Here is a 26,994-nt window from a genome sequence, read left to right on the forward strand (position 1 = left end):
TGTTACAGACCTGTGGCAGTTTTCACCTTGCACTGAGAGTCCCTGTAATTCCTCCTCTGATGTAAACCACCACATTTCTGCTTGGATCTCCACCTGCAGAGCTGTTCCTCCTGTGAGAAACCCTGGTCTAGGCCACCTGTGTGGGCATCCCCATGGGGAACATCCACAGGGGGTACCAGGGAGGAGTTGAGGGCTGGTGGCACCAGCAGTGGGACTGTCACCATCTGGGACACTGCTGTGACCAGGGGAGAAACCCAGAGTGCCATCACCAAGGGAATCCCCAGCCTGGGCAATACCAGCCACAGCTAAGCCAGAAGGGTGTGCCAAGGCAAGGATCTTTGGGATATTTGGGATCTTGCTATAACTGAATATAACTTTTTTTCCTTTCACTCTGTCATGGTTTAACCCCAGCCACCAACCAAACCCCACACAGCTCACTCCCCCCCAGACAGACAGACAGACAGGGGAGGGAATCCAAAGGGTAAAAACATGTCTGTTTAATTGATTTAGTGCAGCACTTTGGGCTCCATCCCTTCTGGTTGTCACAGAGGACAGGAGAGGCTGCAGGGAGTTCCTGTGTCCCAAAGCCAGCTCAGGCCAGGTCACTGCTGCCCTGACATGCTTCAGGTTGTTCCTGCTGTAGTAGTTCCTGTGAAATACAGCTCAGATCATGGCTTATAACAATTTAAAAGGCACAGCCAGTACAATCTCCAGCCCTTTGAGGACTGGGACTTGCAGCAAAGTATAATGTTATAGCTCCTGGTAAAAGCACAAATGAGAGCAGCTTCAACCCCCAGCTTTACTCTGCACTGTAGTGGCTAATATAAATGTAAATTACCTCTGTAACACGGTGCATAGTGAAATATTAAACAAATAAAACACAGAAAATAGTGAGCCTCTGCCTCCCATCCTGCCCCATGACAGCAGCAAGGCACTGTCCTGACCTGACTGCAGCAGCAGGGTGAGCTGAAAGCCCCCCGGGCGCTTTGCATACATTGCAGTGCAGAATACGCCCTTTTCTGAAGAAGATTAAGCTCTCATCTTTTAAGCTTTGAAATGAAATGAAAGCATTTCAATCTTTTTATTGCAGGGACACTGTATTTTAAAGACAATTCACCATTTTTTAATGTGGAATGGTTTTAGGTTAAAATAGACAAAAGAAGGGAAAAGGTTTTTGGTTGGTTTTTTTTTTGTTGTTGTTTTTTTTTTTTTTGCTAATAAATTTTATATCTAGAAAGATGAAAGCAAAATAAAAATTCACTGTTTGGTAGAAAATGAGGAATCACCATATGTATTTTAGTATAATGCTATGAACATAGGAATGAGGAAAACAACTGCAACATAAGAATATTAAACTCCTAACAAACTCAAAGTGTTTAAATATGGCTTTCAGGGAAACAGAGTATTTAAAAGGGCGGGAAATTACTTCAGGACTGTGTATCAGTGCTTATCCATAGCAGCTACAGCAGGATGCTTTTCTACTTCAACATCAAATTAATAACAAGCCCCAGCTGAAGCTGAACGAATTCAACCTCCATGTGAGATTAAATTTCCAAGCTCTGTCAACATCATTTCATAAGAAGAGATGAAGTTTTAGCCTTAAAATGCATATTGCAAATATGCTTTAAAGCAGCTTTTGAATGAAACTATCTGCTCCTACGTGCAGGGATTCTGAAGCTGCTGCTCCTTTCCTCCCGTGGGAGGCACAGGAAGGTTTTGTCTGTGCTGCCCTCAAGGTGCCCATGACATGCAGAACTCTGCTGAAAGGCACTGAGTGCAGGGAGACCTGCAGTGCTTCAGCTGATTACCTGCAGGGTGTTTTTCCTTCATTACCTGTTAGGCTGGCTCAGGAATCAGTGCCACCTTCTCCAGATTCAGAAACTGGCCATACACAAGGGTTTACTCTTGAGGTGGACAGGACAACCTCTTTTCTCACAGATTGTCTTGCTCAGAACTGGAAACCCTAAAACAGCAAGGGTTGTTCTTCCCCAGGTCACTCTGGCTGGAGCCTCCTAGAATTTTTGGTCTCTCTCTCTCTCCATTATGGCAAATAATTTAATTAGGTAATAAATACTACCTATTAGCCCCATGCCACTGCAGTAAACTCAGACATTCATCCTCTGGGATGGAGTTTAATGACTGAAAAGCTTTCCTTGGATGCTAACACTGAAGGTGTCAGCAGAGTAATGACCTTGCCTGGTCACAGCCTCTATGAAAAGCAGCCCCATTGAGGTCAGCAACACCCCTCTTAAAATAGTGCACAGGAGGCATACTGCATGTGGATGGAATTTGCAATATTGAACCCATAAAAACAGAATATAGTGACAGCATTTTGCTCTGCACTCAGTAATTCACTGGCCAGGCTTTTTTCCTGTTTTCCACGGCAACATAACTGTTAGTTTTCACAAAACCTTTTTGTCCCAGGCCGAATTCATTTCTTTAGAGCAATGAAGTGAGGTTTTGTTCATAGCTCTTTATTTCTGCATATCTATAAAGTTGCTGAACTTCCTCTGCTGGGTAAAATTATCCATCATGAAAATACAATTAGAAAGTTGTATTTTGGAATTTTTTGATTTTTCTGCTTCTTTGCCAAGACATGCAAGTTATGTATTTATATTTACAAGATATGTATATGATTTACATATTTCTATTTGTGTGTTTGCATTTATATGGATAGATCCATGCTGCTCCTCAGGTACTGCTGTTCCTCTGGGAATTTCTACACCTTGTGAAATAAACACTTGCTCTTAATGGTGCATATTGCTGCAGGTCACTCACCAAATGCTATTTATTATAATCTGTATTCTGAGTAACTGAAATCCCAGCAGGAATTGATGTCCAAACCCTCCTGCCTGTTTCGGTGAGGAGAATCACAAGCAGGTTCTGAGTAAAGGACTGGCACAGCAGGGTTCTGCCAACTTTTTTTGCCAGCCGTGAAAACTTTTGTGGGGATACCTGCCAGCATTTGAAAACTATGAATAGAGACAACTGGAGAGAAAATAAGTGTCTGTCTCATACTTCTGCTGGAATATCCTGGGCTCTGAACCAACTTCTACACTGAAGTCAAGTGGCATTGCATGGAGAAGAAGCCAGTGCAGACCTTGTGCTTGAATATTTTTAGACAGGGGGTAAAATATAGATTCTGTCCCTTGTAATCTCTGTGTGCTGACTTTGTAATGCAGAATAGGGGCCTGGGCCACCCAGTCACCTCACACCCAAAGTTTACCTTCACCCAAAGTTTGTCTTCACAATCACTTTCAATTGTTGCACTTGCACATTCCACAGAGAGGAATACTGAAAATATTGAGTTGTTTCAAAGCCAGGCAGCTCAGCTGAGCTTTAAGCAGCCTCTGCACCACTACAGTTCATAGCACCAGAACTATGAGAAGCTTTCTACTGAAAGCCAGTTTTGCTTTAAGTTAGGGCATTAGGGATAACTGTATTTATGTCTTGAACATCAAAGATTCAAAACTCTTTATCTTTTGGTTCTCCACATGTGAATTTCAGGAAAATACTTTTGTGAACAGCACAGCTGACAGAATGTGGCTATTTTAAAGTGTTTGTGTCTCAGATTAAGTAAAAATAGTTCTTTATATACCTTATTGTCTCCTCCCTAATTGGGAGAGTTAGGCCACCCTAAAAGCAAAGTTGCAGCAGTGTTCCATGACAGAAACTATGGCAAAGTGGTAAAGTACAGTATGAGGTTTGCTACCAAATTCCAATAAAAGACACTCCTTCTTTTAAATGAAACCAGCTTTTTAGCCTTTCCTGGGTCCTATTGTCAGAATCCATGGTTATTCAAACCTTGTGTGGGAGGCTGGAGAAAATATTTGCAAGTTAAGGCATATCAGACTGCAGGCTGCTGTAGTTTCCATGTGCTGTGGGATGGCTTTTGACCGCGAGGATTTTTGAGTGCAGAAATTGTGTACAATTTTGTAAAAGGCTCTTCCATGTGCAGTGTGATGGCAGGACACATCCTGCAGTCATTTAAAAGCTGCCATAGCCCTGATAGTTCTGTCAGGATGAGAAATGTCATTTTGGAACTTTAGTGGGGGAGAGACGTGGTGCTGCCCACTACCAATTGTCTTGTATTAACTCCAACAAAACACTGTTAAGTGAAAAAAAGACCCAAAAAATGTAGGAATAATGGTGAATGAAGTCCAAACTGAACAGCTTCTGGCTGGTGCAGCTGCAGAGTGTGTGACCTCCCCGGGGTTTGATAGGGAAAAGTTGCCATGGGGATGGTGCAGCATTGTTTGCAGCTGACTTCAGCTTTTATTGTTGTGCTCTGATTACAGCTTTTGTCTCGCTGTGAAGTAGGGTTGTTACATGCCAGCTTGAAACAAAGATGCATTTACAGGCAGCGGTGGAGTTCAAATGATTTCCATAATTAGAGATATCACTGCTTTAAGCAAGGAAAAAAAAAATCTGTGTTGCTGTTTCAGAAAACACAAAGTTTTTCAGTATAAATTTAATATCTGCTTAGAAAAGAAGTAACTTCCTGGTAAAACTGGTTAAACATCATTTGCTGAAATTGTCATTTGCTGCTCAGACTGATGGCAAAGGGCTCTGAGGCAGCACCTGAGCCTCCAGGTGAGCATAGTTCAGCTGTGGGGTGCACAGACCTCGAGTTTTGTGCCACGTTAGCAAAGTATCACAGACATATATCAACATCTTGATTTACTACATCCTCAAAGCTTGTTAGCTCCAGGATGTCCTTGAGTAAGGGAAGCCAACTGTGCTGTGTTCTAGGGGCACTGCTGCCCCATGTTCAATCTGCCCTGCCAGCACCCCAGTCCTTTGCCAGGGCCTTGCCAGGGCCTTGCTCTCCAGCATCATTCCAGAACATGTCCACACATCCAGGGCTGATCTATCCCAAGTGCAGAATCTGGCACTTGGCCTGGTAGACATCATGTGGCTGGTGAATGGCAGTTCACAGATTTATAGAGCACAAATCAGTTTGGGTTGGAAGGGACTCAAAGCCCACCCAGTGCCATGCCAGCCATGAATAGTGATGCCTTCCACTGTTCCAGGCTGCTCTGCCCTGTCAAGCCTGGCCTTGGACACTTCCAAGGATGGGGCAGCCACAGCTTCTCTGGGCCAGGGCCTTCCCCACGCTCCGAGAGAAGAATTTCTCCACAATATACAAAACTTTCCTCCCTGCTGTGGCCTCTCCATCAAACACGCGAATAAACCCTCAGTAATTGAACTACAATTCCCATCATGCCTCACAGAGCCGCCCCTGCCCTCACCCCCCCAGGCCGCACTACATGTCCCAGCAGGCCGCGGGGCAGCGCGGGCGGTAGGGCGGCGGCGCACGCGCAGTGCGGTACCGGCGGCGCGGACGGAGGCGGCGGGAGCAGCCCGTTCCCGGTGCGGGGCGCGGGAGCGGGGCCGGGAGCGGGCCCGGGGAGCGCCCGGCTCTCCTCACGGGGCTCCCGCACTGCCACCACTCCAGTAAGTGCCTCGGCCCGGGGCGGGGCTCGTCCCGCCCAGGGTGATGCCCTTCCTTCCGCGCCTGCCCGGTGTGTGACCGCGCAGGGCACTGTCCTGCAGCCTCTCCCTCCTTTTTTCCTTTCCGCTTTCCCTGGAAGGCGCTCGGCGGCGCGGGGGCTCTGCCCGCGGGGCCGGCGCGGTGCGGGCTGCCCCGGTGGCGCGGGCAGGGCGCTGTCACGGCCCCGGAGGTAAGAGGAGCGGTGATCTCATTGCTCGTCACGGTCTGCTCGGCTCCGCCGCTCGGCTGTGCGGGCACGCCGGGCAGCAGCGATGCTATCGGGCAGAGCCCGCAGCCGGGGTGCGGGAGGGCTCCCGGGCCGCCCCCTCGGCTCGCTGCTCCTCCGGGAGGCCCAGCGGAGCTCGGGGGGCTGCGACAGGCAGCGGACAGTGCCCGGCTTGGCTTTGGCTTTGGCGGGGGATGTGCGGGGAGGCTCTTGGCACGCTCCGAGCCGTGGTCTGGCTTAGCTGTAACCGGGGCTGAGCCGAAGTGTCTTTAAATGGATAACTTGGCTATAAATGAATGTTAAACTGTAACCACTGTTGGTATATGCGCGGTTTTTATCACCTGTAAAATTCCAGATAGGCATTTGACATGCTGCTGAACTTAACACGGACTGAGATTCTGTATGTGCTGTGCACACTTAAATTCTGTATGTGCTGTGCACACTTAAATTCTGTATGTGCTGTGCAGACTGAGATCTGTATGTGCTGTGCACACTGAGATTCTGTATGTGTTGTGCAGACTGAAATTGCGTATGTGCTGTGCACATTTAAATTCTATACGTGTTGTGCAGCTCCCTTGGGAAGATCTAATGGGTGACCTTCGTAAAAGGCATTATGTTGTTGCATCAAATGTTTGCAAAGTAGCATGGAGAAGACAGCAGTTTTTCTTTGGCAGGCTGCTGCTTTGGGGCCTTCTGTAAGAAAAATGTCTGATTTTCACTAAGCAGTGTGTGGTGTTTATAATTGAGCAGAATAGTTATCTGTTACACTGAGCTCCTGAATTAAGCATCAGCAGAGTGGTGTGACCTGAGTAAAGCTGAGAGGTAGAATCTTTTAAAAAATTTTTTAGATTCTTAAGAGGTCCATCTCTCCATGCTTCACCTTCTTCTCAAAGCGGGGTACTTTTAAAGAGCCTACCAGGCATACAGCAAGCTGAACAGCGTCCACTTTGACAAATTCCTTGCTTTCCTGACAGAGGCTGTAATGGCTATAAAGATGAATTTTCTGTTCTCCTTACCCAGTCCCATACATGACCCTGCAGGACAGAGCCATATTTGCTCCTACAGTTTTGGGCCCTATGATGTGTGAGGAGTGGCTTCTCACTGCTGGAACCAAAGCAGCAGGATTTTTTTGGCTTTTGTTTTGTTTTTATTTTTATATTTGGGCTGTATTCATTTTGATGCAGCACAAACACAATCCTAAGTGAGCTGGAAGTGTGTGTGGTTACTTGGAGTGGTTGCTCTCTCATGAATTACTCTGCCTTATGGAACAGTGAACTTGCATTTGAGGTCCATTCAGTCTAGTTTCCTCCTACTTGTTATTTTTAGTTGAGAGAGTCAGAGCAGTAACAATACATGAAGCTGTCAGGTTTGTGAAGCACAGAAGTGTGGAAGTGCAGTTTTCCCCTTTGTCACATGAGGAAGTGTTCAAAGTGGGCTGAAATCTCTTTGTGGTAGGGAGAGATGCTGGGTCTGGCTGATGTTTGGAGGAAAGTCTTTTAATTTAGGGATAGATAAGCACTGAGGCAAAAATTGATAATTCAAGAAATAATACCTGGGGGTTTGATATGTCCTTGGTATCACTGAGTGCTACACTGCTGGAGTCAGCTTTGCATAGAATACAAACCTTTGTGTGACTCACTGAGTTCTGTCTGCAGTTATCAAACATTGTGATTTGATTTTGTAAATGTAGAACATTTAATTCCAAATTCACGAATTCTAAAGGCATCTCTTTTCTTGAACTATTTCTCTGCTTTAAAACTACATTTGGCCTCATGTTCCATTGCATAGCTCTGGATTTCAAGGGTAAAATTAAAGCAGAAGATGCTCAGTGGGTCACTGGCAGGTGTAGTGCAGTGCTGAGATGTTTCAGAGGAGCAGATGCTTTCATACAAATCAGAGAATAGGCAAAGAAGAATCATTATATATAAAGAAAATAGTATAAAAAGTATAAAGAAAATAGGCAGGCAGCATCTTCATGCTTTCCCTCCTCCTCTTCCTCCTCCTCCTCTCTTCCAGTATTTATTTTTCCTCAGGAGTAGTCGCTGAGTGACAGAAGACAGACACACACACGAGGAATACAGAAGGCATGTGCAGGAGGAAGAGACTTGAATGCAGGAAAAGGCATTTTTTGCAGGTAGCTGGGGCTTTTTCCAGAAGGTAGCAGAGCTATCTCAGCTCAAATAAAGGCTGACAGCATGTCAGAGAGTTGGTGTAGAAGAGAGGAAGTGCAGAAATCTGTTTTTATTGACTGTAACAGATTAGAAAGAACTTGAGGACATTATTGAAATGAGAACAGGTCTCTGCTTGTAACACAGTCTCCAGTGCAGGGTTGGATGTAGCCCAAACTGCCAGGCCTGCAAAATTCTTAATCTATTTTAGTAGATTTAGAATTCCATCGATGTCTTTATTACTGACTGTTCCTGGTTATTTAAGCTGACAGTTATCATGGTAAATGCAGTTCCTCCAAAGTGCAGCAAACCAGCAGTGTTGGGGAGTGGGTACATGTTCTAATGTGAATTTTCCTTGCATGCTCTGCTGTGCTTTTGCATGTATCCAGCTGTGCATCAGTGTTTAGATAAACAATAGCTTGTGATATGAGAGCATTTATCTGTCTTGCAAGATGAGTTTTGGCAGGTTTTTTTCTTTTCACTGATAATTATGAAGAATAGGAACAGTCTTAGAAAATACTTACTGGGGTTTGCAGCCAAGTGGACCTTTGTGCAGTCGTATAATTGCATGAAAATACAGAATAGTAAGTTTTTTCAGTGTGCCAAAATGGAAATTTAGGTAACTGGCTTTAGCATAAAACATTTTTACAGCATGAAACAAGTGCTTAAGAATTCATTAAGAAATTATATAAAGAAACACAAAAGTCAGTGCATGTATTCTTTTGGTTTTGAAACTAAAGGCAATGGGACAAGGCTAGAAGCATTGCTGTCAATGATTTATAAAATTATATAAGAAACCTAAGTATCATAATCCTAGTGAGCTTATTTGAAGTATGAAAATAATGTAACAGCTTTAAAAGTCACCTGCTGAAGAGCTCTGAGTGACAAGAATGGTTCAGTTTTTGAAGATACACTTCAATGCAGAGAATCACTGAAATGAATTGGAATTGAGGGATGTGGCTGAGCTGCTTCAAATTTTTTTCTGCTCTTACACTGATCTTTCAAATTAGGACTTTGAAAATATATAGGTTTAAGGTCAGCTTGATGCATGCTGTACCCTAGCAGTGAGAAGTATTTAGGTATGTGTTGGTATAGGGCTCAGTTCTATAAATATCACTTTCCTCTCAGTGCTAGGTAAAGCAGCAGGGTTTTGTTGCTGTTGAGGAAGGAAGCTGGTTCATTGTCTCAGCACTAAGCAGCATTTTCTCCCTCCAGGGACTTGCAGAAGCATCTAGAATGTGTAGGTGTTTCTTTAATCTTGGAGAAGGAACTTATTAAGCTTTCTGGTGCAGAACTGTATGAGCCACTTACTCTTAACAGATGTTATCTGCACAAGTAGGGAGTTGCAGGTCTGGTAGACATTTGTGGCATTCAACAGTTTAAACAGTTTTCAGGTTTGAACATATGCCTTTGCCTTAAAATCTGAATAGTTTCAGGTATTTTATGTAGAAGAAAGGTGGTTCAATAGTGAGGTTGCTGCTCTGGGACTTGGGAAACAGGTTCAGCTCACTGTTTTGCCAAAAAGCTTCCTGTGTGGCCTGGGACAAGCTGCTGCTGTGTCCCTCCATTCTCATGCTGAGAGTGCTGAGCAGCAGCAGCAGCAGCTCTGCATCACTGGAGTGGTCAGGGCAAGTCAGGCTGGATGTGGCCAGGGGAGCTCCCTAGTGCTGGGAGGCAGAGGCTGAAGACACTGCCCAAGATAAAAAACAAGGGGTAACCTCCAGGCAGGAGGAGGAAAACCAGGAAAAATACAGTGGAAAAAAAGGTTTTGACTGGAAATCTCTGGTGTCACTTAGAGAAAGCAGATTCTTAAAACTTTAAGGAGCATGGCCTTGTTTGTTTAACAGAATTTTAAAACAATGCTTAAAATACCCACACAAACATGTAAATCTTTTATGTTATGGTTCTGCCACAAAGGGGACAGTAGCAAAGCTCTCTCTGTTCCTTTGTTGGCTGTTCTCTTCTTGAAGATGCTTTTAATTCTAGCTAGCCATTGCATCCAGATGTTTTGGATATCAATTTAGCTCATTTTTTCTGCTGGCAAGGTAAGCAGAATCTCTTAAATTTGGCCTGATTTACTGACTTTTCATGTGAAAGAGGTTGAGCTTTTCTGCCTCTCCACTCCCCCCAAAGGGAAAAAGAATTTGCAGCCACCTCTAGTGAGCAGCGTCTTTATTACTGTTACAGAGTTAAAAGTATTTTGAATTTAAAATCTTTCTCTTGAAAATAGGGCACTGTCATTGCTATAAATTGAAATTGTAGACTAGACAGCAATTACCAAGCTTTGCAAACATGTTTTTGTTGTTGAGAGTCAACACTCCCAGGAACAGTCTCTGTATACTGACAGATAGGTGATAAATTAATTCATTTAATATGTAATTGTTTTGATGTGTATGCTCTCCCTGGGTGCTTTGGTACCCACCACATTTACATCCCATGTCCAAGAAAATATGTTGGAACTTGTTTCAGACTAGTGACTTAATTAAGTGTTCTAAAAGCACTAAAACAGTTACATGCCAGGTTTGTTGGAAGAGTGAGCAGTCTTCTTAAAACTGCACTTCAAAAGATGTTGTTCAATATGTTGGTTAACTCTTTAGGGAGGCTGAAAATGACAAATGGGAACTGAGGCTGGGCTAATAATTCAGCTGGCAAGTTATTCCTTTATCTGGTAGACCTGTGTGTGCAGCAGTGCTGGAAGGTTGGATCACTTAAAGGATGTTAAAAGTGTGTCTGCTGATTCAGGACTTTGGGGTTTGGTTATTTTGGTGGTTTTTTTTTTTTTACCATTAACCTTTTTCTTGGTTTCTTCCTTAAATCAAGTTCACTGTAGATGCTGTAATTTATCTATACTGTCTTCCTACTTTGTGCTGGTGCCCTGATTTTTGGGTGGAGGAGCATGATTCTTTTAGGAGGTCCATTTGCTGCCTTTTTGTGGGAGGCAGAAGTACAGGGTGCTGGAAACCAGGCTGTTGCATGCTCATGGTCCCTCCAGGATTTCCTGCATGTGCACGGGACCTGGGATTCTTCTGGAGTGTTTATGCCTTGCTGTGTGTAGGTCAGACAGCAATCTCACAAAATGCCAGGAGCCTGCTTGGTACTTTTGGGATTATTCTGTGGGTGGAGAGCTGTTATTCTCCCTACACACCATAACTGAGGTTTTGAGAAACACCTTTGTCAGTGCAGAGCAGCAGCTGGGCAGTAACTGGTATTTGTGTCATCCCACAAATGAGCAGGAAGGTGAGGCAGAAGGCCACAACCAGGGCTGTACCTGCCATGAGGACAATTCCCTGTGCTCAGGGCTTGGTTCCAAGGAGAAGGGCTGCTAGAAATGAATTCTGTGAGAAGTCACAGTGAGTGATGTGATTCAAGTGAAGTGGCACTGTGCTACAAACGGAACAACTTTCACTTTGTGGGGTTTATCTTTGTGTTGAGAGACTTCTATTACATGTCCCAGAGTGGGGTTTGATTTTCTTAATTCAAGGTGTATAAAAAAAGGGAGGGGGAGGGTAATGTCCCAAAAACTTTGCCATTTGATGAGCTTAATTTTCACCTCCCACCTTGGTAAACAGGAGCTGTGCATCTGTAAATGCACATTTGTGTGTCTGTTATATGAGACAGGCAAAGCCCTGTTCTTCCTAAAGAGCTTTCACTGCACTTGCACTTACTGAAGAGCTTTGAGATTAGTCCTAATCTCTCGAAATCCTTCTGATATAACTGACAAGTGAGCTGGATTCTGGAGGAAATATCAAATCTTTGCAGTAGAGGGAATTTTGACCCACGTGGTGGATTATACAACCTCACAAAATGAACATGGTCTGTACTGTAAATATTAAATTAAGTTAGGTGAAAATTAAACAGCAATGGTTTTTTCTTTCCCAAAGTTTTAATGTAGGTGAACTGTTGCATTTTTCTTTATTCTGCATTGAATTTGCTAAATTAGATCTACAAAATCAAAATTGATAAACAGTTACTTGATTTGTGTGCTCTCATTTCATTAATACCTTTTATATCTGTATAAGAGGTCAAATCAAATATTCACCTGATAATGTTCTTTTCATTAATTGATATTGAAATGAACAGAAAAATCGGTTTTTTCCAGCTCTTTTTTAACAACATAAGAGTATTCTGTGAAAACTGAAGATATTGCTGATTTCCTAAGCAGCTGGCCTTTCCATTTCTTACATACTTCCCAGGAAGAAGGTCTGTGTTTATTTGTACTGCTGAGTTTATACCCAGGATTCTGAGTGAAAAATCAGCAAGACTGGCTCACAAATGGCAAAATTCATTATTCAGCCATCCTCACCTTCTTTTTGTATTGGACTTCTAAAGTCAAATAAACTTCACCAGGAGTTGTAGTTTGATTCAGATGGGAATTTAAAATAGCTGGGAGTGTGTGGAATTCAAGTGCTTGGAGTGGTTGGCCTGGATGAAGCAGTTATTAGTTTATTATTGAAATTAAACAGTTGTTTTTTTTAATGACTAACTAGTAATAAGTAATCCTAATAAGTAATGTGGTTTTTTCCTGCTTAATTTTTAATTTGTTTTGGTTGTCATGAATAGACACTTTCTACAGACTGAGCATGTAAGCATCTTCAAGAACAAGGACCTGATTTTCATATTTGGAGCTTTGTAGGTGGCATTTATTTAAAATTTTGAAAAGGCTGATAAAAAAAAATTGTAAATATGAATCAACTCTGAACATGCATTTTAAAGGATTTTAACTAGTATGTAACTGAAAGTAATTAGCATTTAAAAACTTGTTTTGAGGCTTGTGTGAAAGATAAGTCAAAGTGAATTAGAGTAACTATATTTTGTTTTCTTTTATTTTATTTATCTCTGGTTATATCTCATTTTGATTAACTATATTATCCAGAGGCTTAATATAAAGTGATGAAAATTACATCTGACTGTTGTAAAGACTTGGTGTTATTCAACACATTCTGTCACTGTCTTTCAGCTTTGTTATTTTACTTCATTGCCTTGTAAGCTGGTCACTCATGAGTTATCTCATAAGTTATCACTCATAAGTTATTAATGGATTAATTTCAAGAGTGTTTTTTATTATGGCCTTGTTGCACAGGATGCTTCCTTTTATTTGTGTTAGCTCAGTGCATTTAGAGGGACAATTAAAATAATTGTTTTAGCCGGGCAAAAACCATTAATAGGTAAGGTTGGGGTTTTTTGTATTTGTTTTGACTTAAAAGATCAGTGATAGAGAGGAGTTTTGCATCCTGTGCAGTGCATTTCCTCATTCCATCATATCCCAAAGCCTTTGGCTGCTATTGCAAATACTTTAAAATGGAGGAAAATAGTTCAGAACAGGAAACATCACTTAGAGAAATTTCTGCAGAAATTTTTGAGGAAGTACCAGCCTGTTTCATCGTGGAACTTGTAGATCAGTATTTGAAATAGGCCAGGGGATTATGGATTCAGGTAACTCTAGAATGTTTTCCATAGAACTCCAGATTTCCCTTAGAACACACTCATTTTTTTTCCTAAGGTGAAAGTAACATTAGAGGATAGTATTGAATAAAATGAATCATTTGACTTGCTGAGGTGCTCTGGAAGACATGGGAGTGGTTGCCTTATCCTGATTTAACAAGTGTTCCTGGAAAACAGCAGCTCAGCATTTTGAGCACAGAATCACCACTGGGTAAGACTGAAGTTCAAGATAAAGCTGCTGGTTTTGTTAGATGATTCATCACTGCAACCATGATTTTTCTATATTGTGGTCTGCTTGGAAGTTGGATTAAATGCTGGGTGAGGGATGTATCTTTTGACATTCCTCATAGTTTGGTCAGGGATAGGAGAGGTCAATGTCACTTGTGCTAAAGGTTTTTTAATTTGGAAAATTTATTTCTGCTTAGGATTTTTTTCCCAGTTGAATACTGGCTTTTTGCAGCTGCTTTTTCCTTCTTTTTGACTACTTTAGAATGGGAATCTGAATTTGTGGGGCAGTGTATCCTGAAGACTTCCAGATCTATGTCTGGAGGCTATGCCCTCCAGGACAAAAATGAGGCAGTAGAGGGTCTTTGGGAAATTGAAACACTGGGCTTGTAATTTTAAATCCATCAATACTGAATAATCTTCTGTTGTCAAAAGAATTGCAGCCAAGTCACCTCTCCAGCTCCTGGATTAGTTGTTTGTGGGGGTTTTTTGTTATGTTTTTGGTACTTTGGAAGCTGTATGAAAGGTGAGCAGGGATTTACAGTATTGTCTCATAGCAGAAGTTTTCTCTCTAGTGGGCTGCCTGTGCTGGAAGCTTTTCAAGGAAATAAAAAGAGGTTTGAACTACTGTCTCTGGAAGATTTATGTGACTTGTTTTCAGAGCCTGCTCTGAGCTGCTTGTGTTAGGGTTGGAATTTCACCCTCCCCACTCCCTTTCCTTGTCCTGGATGTACACGAGAAGGAAAGCTTTCACTGCAGTGTTCTTCAGGGGATAAGCAGGACAGTCTGAACTCATCTCTTCCCCTGGAGAGGCACTAAATGGTCAGTAAAAGAGGTGACCAGCTGGAGAGCAGCTGATTTACAGCAGGAAGCTGAGAGTAATTGCCTAGGCAAAAGCCAGGAGCCCTCACTAATGAAGCTGTCCCTGGAACTGCAGGAAAGACTGGAGATCGCTGGGGATGCTGCTTTACCTTCCCTTTGTGCTGCTGGAGCTGCTGTAAACAGCAGAGCTTAAAAAGGGAGCTGGGGAGGAGGGGTGGCCATGACTCATGGCATCATTTTATATTTATCAAGTGGAGGTGTATGAATGTAGTTCTTCATTTCATAGAGATGAGTAAGTAGGTAATGGATGTTTCTTAATCTTCCTAGCTGATAGAAAAAGAACCCCAAAGTCATCTCCTGGGGTGAGTTAAATCCAAAGTTCCAAATGTTGAAGAGCAGGAAGTAGAACTGTTCATCTAAATTAAAGAAATGAAAGTAATAAAATATTACCGAAAATAATGAAATAAAAGTAATAAAATACTACCCAAAGCTTGGGGAAAAGGCATGTAAAATAAAGAGGTATTAAGTGCCCTTCTTGTATTTCTTAATCAAGCTCTTAGTGCAAAGCCTATTGCATGGTCCTTTTATGAAGGCAAAATTCTACTTGCTTTAGTCAGCCAGTGGTCCATGGTTTGTACCTACCTATGGAAATCAAGTCAAGGGAGAGACTGAGCCATAGAAAAGTTACCTGGCACCTCACTTCAGTCTTGTCTAGACTTTGTACTTGAAGATAGGAAGGCTGCAAGCAATCTGTAATGGAGGTGAAGTCAAGAACAGGTGCTGGTGGGAAGCTAAAAATAGGAATTAATGTGGGAGAGTTTGAGCTGTATGTTATAAATGGTGCAAAGGAGATGCTCGTGTGCCTCTGCAGGTCCTGCTTGTGCAGTCATGCATTCACAGTGAGGCTGGGGAAGGTGATCTGGGATTTTTATTTATAGTGGTGCCCAGGAGGCCAGGCAGCCCTCAGTGTGGGATATAAATGTTGGGGAATGTCAGTGTGTGTTGTACCTCAGAGGAAAAGAGCAGGGAGAGGGGAAATCTGAGAGAAGCTGGGCTGGTGAGGTATGGATCTCCTAAATTAGTACCCTGCTGCTGGAAAGAGGGATGTAAGGCTTCAAAAATAAGTGACACCTCCTCTTTGCATTATAACACAGCCCTCCAGGAGAGAATTTCAAGGAGCTGGGAGTTCTTACAGAGTGTTACTATACACCACAAAGTGGGTTTTCAAGAACATCTTTGTTTCTGGAGGATTGTGGCAAGAACCAGGAGGAAATGGGACACTGGGATGTTTTTCCTGAAGTAGCACAATGTCGTTGACCCACATCTCCACTGCAGGGAGGGAAGGCAAAATAAAAGAAGTTGTATGTGGTCTGTAAAAGGTTTGATGCCTTCAGCCTTACTAAGAACTCATAATCTTTTTATAATGCTTGATTCTAGAAGATTTAATGCACTTTTCTGTGCTGCAGGTTCTGCTGCAGAAAATAAGGGTGCATGTAATAATGCTGTAAAATGTACAGACTTGGAGATTTTTGTTTCCTAATTGCTTCAAATAATTTAATGGAAAATCTCATCTCTGCAAGACATGATCTGTGTTCTGAAGATATTTTTAAGTTGAAGTTGTGGTGAATTCTTAGGCTGGTGGGCTTCCAGCAGATTTCCTATGCTGAATTAGAGTTCTGCAATTCCTTGCACAAATCTTGCCAATTCCATCAATGCTTTTTGGCTCTGTCCAGAGTTGTCAGGAAGGGGATCATGGTGGTGGCTTTGTCATATGTTCAGTCCCTTTAGGAACTGGAAGAAAGGCACAAATTGATTTTTTTTTTTAATGTGCATTGCAAATTGTGGTTCATTAATGAAGGTTGAATAGAATTGCTATTAATTTACAGGGGAATCTTGCCAAGGTGTAATGGGTGGAAGCAAGCTTTTAAAAATGAAAACCAATTACATGACACTGTGTTAGATTTCAATTTGTTATGAACTTAAAGGAGTTTTTTTTGTTTGGTTTTTTTTTTTTTTTTTTTGTCTCTTCTTCTTTAAGACCATCAGTCTTGTAGAGGTCTGTAACCCCATAATTTGAAGAAAACAGCAGTTAGACAATTTACATTTTGATGTTAGTGTTACTCTGTGGTGTATTTTCATTAGAGCATAGAGTAGGTGCAAATAGTATCATTTTGTAGGCTAGAAATTAACTAGTAGTATTTGAAGTAAAGAATCTTTATTAATATATGTTTGGGGTTTTTTTTTCTTCTGTCAGAATTAGTTTACTGACAAATAAGAAAAAGCTTCTGAGTTTTGTCTTTTGCCCTGAAAAAAAATATTTCAAGTATTGAAGTAGTTCAGCTTTAGCTAATTGTATGTTTATAATGAAGCATTATGAGCATCCTCCTTTCATTTTCCTTGAAAGGTTTTCTGAAACATAGATTCTCTTATGGGGGAGAGTGCTTTGAAAATACAGTTGGTTTTATTCAAGGATTCTTAATCAATCCAGATCTTGTTTGAAAAACAAGTTTTCCTTGTTTCATTTTCTTCACATCTGCAGAGAACACAGCTTTAAGTCTGCTCAGACAGGAAACCAGCCACCAATATTTGGTTTTTTTTTTATGCACAGGGCTTTTCTGGGCTTCATAAACTATTGATAAGAAGCCTAAAGGATGTCGTGGAAATCCTGGATGATTTTGTTGAAGAACCACCTGGTACAAATTAGGGCAATATTGATAAATGGCAATTTTTATATTCTTTTAAATGCAAACAAGGTGTGATGCCAAGTTGTGCCAGATTAGAGGTGTAATTTAGAGAACAGCTACCCTTGAGCTTGCCCTCAGTGTTCATAGGGAGATGTTGCTTCAGTGTGAAGTGATCCCAAGAGCCTCAATTAAATTACTGCTGAATGTTTCTTAAAATAATGATTTTGTCCTGAGTGCTCAAGTGTTTATTTTTGTGGTCCTTATAAATATAACTTGGTTACAGAACTTGACTTAGATCTGTGATATTTAAATTGTGAGGAGCACAGCAAGAAAATTTAGATTACCTTAGTAAATTTTCTTACTTTATTGAAGAATAAACCTTTGCATATTTAAACCATTTTTGCTGGGAACTTTTTAAAAACTGCTTCTCAAAGTGATTGAGTCAAAAATTGCCTTGTGTTCTAATTAATCATATAAAATGACAGCTGTAAATAGAATTAAACATTTCCATGTTTGTATATTGATTCCCCCCTATCCCCCCCCAAAAAAGTGGTTATCTGAGTCCCTAAAATAAACACTGATTCTCTCCCCGAAACAACTCTTGAAAAACTGTCTCATGTTTTGGTGTGGTGTATCAGTAGCTAACTACAAATAATTATCAGTGTCTGTCTCATTGTATGTGTATGTAAGTATATTTAAATCAAGTGACCTCAAATATTAAAGAGTTTAAAGATATACTAAAATGAAGCTTCCATATTACAGTTAAAGCTGGAAAAGTTGGAAAATTATAAAAAATGTGAAGTGCTTCAACCTTCTGTGTCTTACTTTAGTATTTTTGGATCTGTACTATTTCTGAATTTTGTAACAAAATGTGAAGACTGAATCATTTTTTCCCTGCCCTGGGAAAGATTGGCATCAACCTGATTTTTATCATTTTCAGATGAGTATGCCAGTTTATCTTTGGTCTCACAAGGCTGGCTCTTAAAGTAAAATGACTGTCCTGTAAAATAAAAGGAAGCAAAACCCGTGATGCAAAAGGCAGATCCATAAAAGGTGAATGGTAAAAGGGTAAAAGGTGGGCACAATACAGATGCCATTTAATTTTTTGATGCAAAAAAAAATTTTAAAGCAAAAAAACAAAGACCCCAAAAGCCAAGCTAAAAGCCTGGTGCACTCAGACCTCAGTATCATAAGCAGAGGGTGTTCCCATCTCTGTTGGTGCACACAGAGCTTCATTTTTCCTATTTAATGTGTAAGAATGAAAAGATGTCTTCTTTGACACAGCTAGACGTGAAGTGCTTTTTGTAGGAGAGAAGAAAAATGAGAACAATGTTTCTAAAAGCTTCTTTATTGCATTTGCATAAGCTAGATATGAAAAATTGCAGTGGGCAGTGGAGCTCCTGCAAAGATTCTTTCTTGGCCGTGAGAGGCAATGTCAAAGGAGGAAGTGTAACCCCACTGCTGTCTCACTTTTGTGCACGTTGTGAAGGAGAACCTTTATTTTTCAGTGATCTTGTCAAAGTCTTGATGCTCATCTGCTGCTTCCCACTTGTAACCTTACACTTAGGCTGTTGGATCTGCTAAATAAACCCTGCAAAGTATGAAAGTCCTGTCTGAAAATGCAGTGGTGGTGATGTGGCGAGCAGCTACTTTTCACTTACCCTTCTGTAGAAACTTCTTGAAGCTACTGATTGAAACTGCTCAAAATGTCATGCACTGTGCAGTCTTAAAATTAGCAACAAGGAACTTTGCTTACCTCCTGTGCTTTTTGTTGTGCAGTGTGATGTCCAGGGTCAGAAATGCCTTATGTGGATCGCCAGAATCGCATCTGTGGTTTCTTAGACATTGAGGAAAATGAGAATAGTGGGAAATTCCTGCGGCGGTACTTCATCCTGGACACGCAGGAGGACAACCTGGTGTGGTACATGGATAACCCACAGGTGAGTGAGCTGGTCCTGCCAGGAGTTTCCTGGTTTGTCTCAATTTTGGATTTTCTAATGAATTCACAAAAGGAAAGTGGGATTTAGTATTATGGACCTGGAAGCTGGGGGAAAGAAATCATTGTGTAAATGAAATAATTGTTAATCAGGCTAATACAACCAGGTGAGCCAAATCACACACCCTGGTGTTTAATTCACCTTTAACCTTATGTGTGGTTTTCCTTGCATTACACATTGCTTTCCCTCAACAGAATCAGTCATTGAAATGCAATTTCTAATGAAGCTTGCAGTCCAGCATGGATAATGTATGAGTGAGGACAGCTTGTATCCATTGGGATGAAGAGCAGCCTTTAGATAAAAGCTACTTTTACAATGTGCCTGCATCCCTGTGTTTCCTAGCAGAAGGAAGAACAGATAATTGCTCAAGGTTTGGGCACAGAGACAGTGAGAGCATAGGATCCAGGTCAGCTGACAGCTGCCTGCCAGAAGAATATCCATGTACCCTTCTGCCAGGAGCAGCAGAGTTAAAAAGCATGAGTCTGCTGTTCAAAGGAAGCAGCAAAAACAAAATGGAAATGAGGTGCAGCTCGATGGATGTGACTTGTGACTGAAGCATTTAGCAGTTCTCACTGAGGAGAAGAAGAATTTCTGCAAGTAACACAGACTTCAAACATTTGATCTGAGTGAAAAGAAGCAATTCAGGGCATGTGGACAAAATCTTGAAGTGCTGTAGAAATTGCAATTCCTCAGAAGTTTTAAGACTTAATGATATTTGCAGTGCACACCCAGGCCTTTTATTTTACATGCACAAATGAAAGGGTTTCTTGCAAGAGAAGAATTGAAACTTCTTGGTTTTCTCCCACCACTGTAATTTTGAAGAACTGCAGAATTCTTGTCACCGTGTGAAGGCCTTTCTAAATCCCTGAAGTGATTGGAAAATATGTGAGATGGCCTTTGAAGTATCTGACATAATAGATGAATGTCATTTCTTGTCCCTTCCTCCCGCCCTGGTCAAAGTACATGAGACTCCAACATCTGTTAAGGAAAAAGTATTCTTTCCGGATTTCCTGGATGCAGACCCACAAGAATCCTTTTTCCTCTAGGAAAATACATAAACCTCTGAAACAATTACTATTTGGATTGTTTCTAGCAGTCTTTCTGTTTTTAGTTAACAGATGTGTGTATAATAAACAAGTAGTTTAGATCCTGTTTCAAGCATACATTGTGCATTGTCTATAAAAATATGTAGGATTTTCTTTTTGTTTGTGGAATTACTTGCTTTTTATGCATAAACACTGATTGTGGCATGAGAAAGAACTAGTTTCACTTTGTGACATATGTGATTTGTTTTAGAATCTTCCCTCTGGATCTCCACCTGTTGGGGCCATTAAACTTACCTATATTTCAAAGGTAAGATAATTAATATGTGAGACACTCATTAAATTCTTGGTGGTAACTACCAAGGGCCTCAACTTCAGACAAATTTAAATGCCACTTACTCCTTTTGCTTCTATGATACTCCTGAATTAAAGTGTTAAAACACTTCAATAGGTTCTAAAATAAGAACAAATTAATTACTGTGTTGTCTAAGTTTGTTTAGTGATTTCAAACAGCAGCTCTTTGTGCTCATAAAAATGACATTTCAGTTCTTTATGAGTATTTGAATTCCCATTAGTCTTGGAGAAAAGACAGGTCGTTTATGAAGGGGAAGATGTCTTTGGGTGTGATACCTTGCAAGTAATAATGACTTTTAATAGATAGGACAGAAAAAACTCTAAAAAATATTTAATCCTTTACACTGTGTATGCAGTTAGTTCTAAATATGTCTGAAAGGGAATTGTGAACTAAGAAAGTTTCCGTGGTTAAATTTGTAGCAGATACTGAATTAACAAATAAATGGAGAAAAATACGTGACCTTTTCTTGTCTCTCTGCTCATTTCTCATTCTTCCTTTGCATTTTTTGTTGTCAATACTGCATCTTCCCACCTTCCTTGTTTGTCTTTTATTTTTGTTTGTTTTAGTTCTCTTTAGCATTATGCCTAACCACCTTGCTGTGCTGCTAATCTTTGAATTTACCCCCTTGAAAGAGAGTAAAACCTGTGATATCTGATGTGTATTTTGTGACATTTATAATCCTAATTTCCCTTCTAGGTTAGCGATGCAACTAAGCTGAGGCCAAAGGCAGAGTTCTGTTTTGGTGAGTTTGGCATGTGCTGTGTGCATCAAGTGCCTTCTTCAGACATTTGGAACAAAGAGAATGTTCTGCAGTTCTGGTACCAGCTGCAGCTGGGAGTGTTTAAAAAATAACTTGTATTCACTTTCTTCTTTAGTATGAGGGAAATGTTGGCTTCCTCATAAGGTGTTTTTGTGTTTTTTCATATTGCAGCTTAATGAGGAGTAGGTGAGAGCTGTTTTTTCAGATGTCTGAAATTTTTGAGGCATTAATAAGTAATGACAGTTGTTTTCAGTAACATGGTCTGCCTGTCAGCTGGGAAGACAAGAAATTTAACTATTGAAATCTGTTTTCCTGATGAAAGACTTGATTTAATTGATCTAAAAATACTGTCAGCCAATGCTCTTAAGTCAAATTTCAGCTTCTGTTGCTGCACAAAACAAAAATTCTTGGGGTGTCTTCTAGGTTTAAAATTGTTTAAAATTTATTGAAGCTTAAGATGAGATAATCCTAAAGCTCCTCCTGGTTGTAGGCAAGTACCTGGTGTGTCAGTTCAGTGCCATCTACAGATTGCAGATTCCTCTGCACATCTATGGAGGGCTTTGTCCTCAGCACTTGTAAAGTTTCTCTGTCAGTGGGCCAGCTCTAAAACACCTTAATGATCCAAAGTGCTGGCTTAAATATCCTTAATTTATTAAAGAGTTTTCATACTTTGTAGAGGAAAAATACAAATTTACTGTCTTTATGTTCAGATGGTTTTAATCACCATAAAACCTATTTCAAGAATTATCCATTATTTTTTTTTCATTTGCTGTTGCACTGAAATGTGTTTGTCCTTTTTAGATAAAGGATGTCAGGGGTTGTGAGGTAGAGATAGAAACTCATTAAAATATGTTTCTCTGCCAAGTCACTAAAGTAAAATAATATTTGTGTTGTAGCTGTCTTAAAGTTGTTTGGTCCTGTGCATCATATACTTAGTAATTAATACTAGTTTTCCCAGCAATTAAAAAAAATTTTATAAAAGTGAATCAGTGACCATAGTCATGTTTGTAATGTCACAAAGGATAACAGATTCTGGGCAGAGGATTAAATGGAGAAATTGTAGAAGTCCCCAGGGATAAGACTTGTTGCATGGGGAAATTGAGGAAGAGGAAATGTAACTGTAGAATATTTTGATAAAATTCAAGACTTCATTTCTATGTCAGAAAAATCAATTTTCAAAGTTTTTATCATGCCATTTAAGTGGAGAGCTTAAATTACTATTTTTTTAGAATAAATCAATCAAGTGGATTTATGGGCCTTAATATGACTTTCTAAAATTAAACACAGCAGATCACTTAAGTACTTTAAATGGAATTTTCATCTGAAATCAAATCTTTTCGTAATGATATTAACTTTGCTCTAAAATTTCAGTGTTGTTAACTTTTCATCATGATTTTTAACAGTTATGAATGCAGGGATGAGAAAATACTTTCTACAAGCCAATGATCAGCAGGACCTAGTTGAATGGGTAAATGTTCTGAACAAAGCTACCAAAATCACAGTAAGTGGTTGAGTTGATATTTAGCAGTGCTTTGAAATGGTGACTGTCTCAAGGTGCTTAAATATAACCTTTGCCTCCAGTTTCTATCACCACTAACAAGTCTTGGCTTGGCTTTGCAGTACTTGGAGAAACTCTAGAGAACTCCCCCTAAATTTGAGTTTAACTTTCTTTTTGAAAATCGAACAAAATATAATATATTTAATTACAGCATATGATTTTTTTCTAATAGTTTAAAATTAGCTGTGCATACTTAATATTATTTGAAATATCCAGGAGACACTAGCCAGCAATGAAAGATACACATTTACCTGCTGTCAAAAGCTGGTATTTCTTCAAGTATCACTAAAATATTTCAAGCTCTGAAGGCTGTCTCCTGATTTTGAGTTACATCCATGCAAAGAAGCATTGATGGTTCTTCTGGTAAAAGTTAAATTACTTTTCTGGGTTGTACCAGGACAAGTTGTTATCTCATGATAGAAACCCCCACGTGTTATCTCAGTCTTTTCAGGAGGCAGAAGTTATGGTTTTGTTTTCTCCAGTTTTGGGGAAGTGATGACAGTGAACACTTCTGAGAGTACACCCCGACAAAGAAAGGGTTCTGAGCATGGGTGCACACTTTTGTGTTTGCTGTCAGTGACTTTCTCATTTTTGGGTTATCTGTGGATAACATGAGTTGTTTGCACTGTTTTTATATATCCAGTTCTTTGGAGTTATAAAAATACTACTGCTAATAATAAATTTTAAGAAACCAGAAGCACAAATCTTTCTTTTCATAAGGAGGATGCACCACAACCAGGCCTGAGCTGTTCCCAGTTGAAGAAATTAAGTGAATAAATAAATAAATGATTGCATCGATTTCGAGTGAATGCTGTTTATCATCTGTTTAGCTTGCATTTGAAAGGGCTGGTGAAATCATTAGTATTTTGTCTTTGAAGGAACAAGCCTTTGAACAGCTCGAGTACAGCATTAAGTACAGCCAATTATTGAATCAAATAATTAAGATCACTCAATTATTTTAATATGAGCATTACTTGCTGCAGATTGTAATCCTCCAAGATTCAGTGCATGTTTTAGCTCTCTTGAGTGCTGATAATGTGAATGGCTGTGAACCTCTGCAGCCTAGCACACTGTGTACCCGTTTCTGAGTGCTGTTTGAAAATGCCTTCGTGTGAGGAGGAGGTTGTGGGCTTGGTCTGCAGCATTTTCAGTAGGAGTTTGTGACAGCTGAAGCACTTGCCCACAAAGCTGTAGCTGCAAGCCCCTGCTCTTCAAAGGCTGAGGCTCATGAGTGAGTTATCCTTCAGTGCTGGACTTGGCTGGGGATGGAGTCCCTGGCAGAGGGGTGGCCAGCAGGACACTGTCCTAGGCTGACATCTGCTCTCAGCACTGTCTGTACTTCTCTGCAGGCTGCGTTTTGTAAAATGAGCACTCCTGGGCACAGGAACTTGAATCACAGACTATAAAGTAGCTTTGGTTTCTTGTCTAGATCAGTTCAGTTCCAAGTTTTGAATGTGTCACAGTCTTGGATGGACAATTTGTGTGTCCTTTCTGAAAGAGTTTGGATGTCTTCTGTAAATACCCAGTAGGTTGCTGGGTGGGGTATCTGGGTGTGAGACTTGATCTCTTCTTGTTGAAGTCACTTCAGATGTGCTATATTAATATTAGAGGTGAAGGAGGTTAGAAATTAAAAAGGTCTTGTGGTCAGTGCATTTCTTAGGTTAAAGTTTACTCAAAAAAACTGAGTAAAGTTTTTAGATCAAAACACTTATAGGGAAATCGAATTCCTGTGGAGTTTTGATGGCCTTAGCTGCACATTTGAGAGATCTAATAGTTACTGATAGTTAGGTAGGCAGGGTCACTTTGGCCAGAATTTAGCAATATATGCATGATTAATGGGGGCAGTAACACAATCTTCATGCCAAGTACATGTGAGGACAAATGTCACACTGGTCAGACACCCTGTGTGACCAAAGTCCCAGTGTTTATGGCCTTGGTGTGCTGGCTCTGCAGGCACTGGGGCGTCTCCACTTTCTTACTAAAACTGAAAGCAGCTGAAAAATAAAGAACCAGTTCTCAATGCTTCATGAAGATTAAGTGATGCACTTAATCTTCAAAGCTTGCAACTGATTTCATCCCCTGAAATGTCTTATTGGCACCACTTTCCTCTGTCTTGAGCACTAAAGAATAGTCATTACAACAAATTCTTGTGTAAGCCTTTTACAGTTAGTGACCATTTGTTAAATCCTGCTGAAAATGCCTCAGAATTCTTCAGTAATGCTCAGGGCTTTTTTTTTTTTTCATGAAACTGATGTCAACTCTCACATTCCAACTGCAGGTACCAAAGCAGTCTGATCCTCTCTGCCAAATGGATAATGCAAATCGTCAAGCTGAAAGCCCAGGTGGAAAGAAGCAAGTCTCTTACAGGACAGAAATTGTTGGTGGTGTTCCCATCATTACACCCACTCAGGTAATACCCTCCAAACAAGTGGGTTATTAGCACACAAGCTGTACTTTTATATGCACCTTTTATTCATACTGAATGGGGGTTCTGAGGATTTTATTATCTTTATAAAAGATTTTAAATAATTACTTGAGTACTGATTTTTTTTTCTCACACATACCTGTTAGTATAATAATAATAAAATTTTTGTCTGTGTGTAATTAAGTGTTGGTGTTAACAGTGATGGAGTTCTGCCCCTTTAACAGAAAAAAGGGGAAATAAGTTGTAAGGAAAAGTGGGGAAAAAAGTTTGAGAGGCTGAACAAGCTTATGGAAGTAGAATCTGTGCAGTGCTAAAGATAGAACTGAATCTGTTGCTGAAAGTTTCCTGAGATGAAAATGGTTACAGATTAGATGAATATCATGTAAATGACATGTATGCTCCCAAAATACATAAAAAGGTGGTGAATTCTATGTCTTGTAGTCCTAGAAATTACCCTTTGTTTGCTGTAGCCACCTCTAGTGTTTTGCCCGTGTTACAAGTTTGCACTAAATACATGCATGAGTTTAAATCTGTACCATTTTTTTAACTGAGTGTTTGTCAATATCATTTGAAAGTACTCAGCACATTCTTGGTTTAGTTTCTAAGAGCAGTTTACAAGGACTCAGCCCTTGGGGAATCTCAGCTGTCTCTGGAAATCAGTTAAAATATTTTGTTCTTTCAAATTGGAAATGAGACTTGTGAGCATGGGATGATGAAGTTATTTCCTATTGTAACTACTACAGCTATTCCTTGACCTTTAGAAAAATAAAAAAAAAAAAACAACCTTGAGAGTTTTCTGAACTTTCCTGTGTTTTTTCTAGAAAGAAGAAGTCAGTGAGGGCAGTGAAGGGGCTGACAGGAATTATTTGAAGCGGTCACAAAGTCACCTTCCTTATTTTGCTGCTAAGCATCCCCCAGATAATGCCATTATCAAAGCTGGTTACTGTGTCAAACAAGGAGCAGTGGTAAGTATTACTAAAAACAAAAGACAATTGACAGTGATTTTATTACTAGTGACAGTAATGAGGATTAATTAAAGATAAAATTTATCCTCTACTAGCACTTAATTTTTAGCTGTTTTACTTCTTTTCAGGACTTTCTTTAGTGTTGTGCTGTTGAGGATATTTTAGAGAGGCAAAGTGTGTGCCCAGACTTCCATGTGATGGTTGGTGCATGCAGCTGGGAATTCTCCTGGTCTGCATTCTGTAGAGATCCTTATTTTGCTTACTAAAAACATCTAAATTGGGACAGAAGTTCAGTGCCTGCTTTTTAAATCGGTCAAATGTTTAGAAAAAGCTGATTTCTCAGTTCAGAGGAAGAATTATGCATCTTATCAGACTGATTAACACAAGTGGAGCTGTTCATGTGATGCCTTGTTAGAAGAAGGAACAGATAGTTCAGATTAAGTAAGATACACATCTTTGAGTTCTCAGACTCTTTTTATCTTGGATTATGAAGCTTCCTTTTGTGACATCCCTCTTTTAGTTAAAAATAAACTGGAAACCTGTGATGTATTGTCTTCCAGTTTTTCCTATAGAATAGTTCTGCTGCTGAGTTTCTACAGTTTGAATAAATCTTAAAAAATAGTAGCTTTAAGAATTTTTAATTTTTTTAATTTTATCAAAAAAATTTATTAATTTTGCTAAGTCACCCATAATTGTCTTGGGGACACTACAGTTTATTATAATTACAAATTTTGCATATTTAATGAAAACATTATTCAAAATAAATAGTTATTAATAAAAAGGCACTACAGAATATCATATACTCTAAATAAAAACTAGAATGGTAAATA

The 26,994-nt window shown here is 40.1% G+C and overlaps 1 protein-coding gene across 9 annotated transcripts in view; it reads left to right on the forward strand.

Moving 5' to 3' along the window:
• Nucleotides 1–5,334: 5,334 nt before the first annotated feature.
• The window catches only part of PLEKHA1 (pleckstrin homology domain containing A1), a 31,630-nt gene continuing 9,970 nt past the window's right edge, over nt 5,335–26,994 (forward strand). For 3 of the 9 annotated variants that reach the window (XM_050976595.1, XM_050976596.1, XM_018910546.3), the window contains exons 1-7: nt 5,526–5,684; nt 18,841–19,001; nt 20,355–20,411; nt 21,153–21,198; nt 22,620–22,717; nt 25,053–25,184; nt 26,021–26,164. In XM_050976595.1, coding sequence (XP_050832552.1) covers nt 18,861–19,001; nt 20,355–20,411; nt 21,153–21,198; nt 22,620–22,717; nt 25,053–25,184; nt 26,021–26,164 — 618 coding nt within the window. In that variant the 5' untranslated portion in view covers nt 5,526–5,684; nt 18,841–18,860. Of the gene's footprint in view, nt 5,458–5,524; nt 5,685–7,776; nt 7,855–18,840; nt 19,002–20,354; nt 20,412–21,152; nt 21,199–22,619; nt 22,718–25,052; nt 25,185–26,020; nt 26,165–26,994 lie in introns of those variants that run through there. The other 6 variants (XR_007777941.1, XR_007777940.1, XM_009087120.4 and 3 more) reach the window with 5 other exon arrangements.

Source organism: Serinus canaria, chromosome 6, assembly GCF_022539315.1.
Source record: "Serinus canaria isolate serCan28SL12 chromosome 6, serCan2020, whole genome shotgun sequence".
Taxonomy (NCBI): Eukaryota; Metazoa; Chordata; class Aves; order Passeriformes; family Fringillidae; genus Serinus; species Serinus canaria.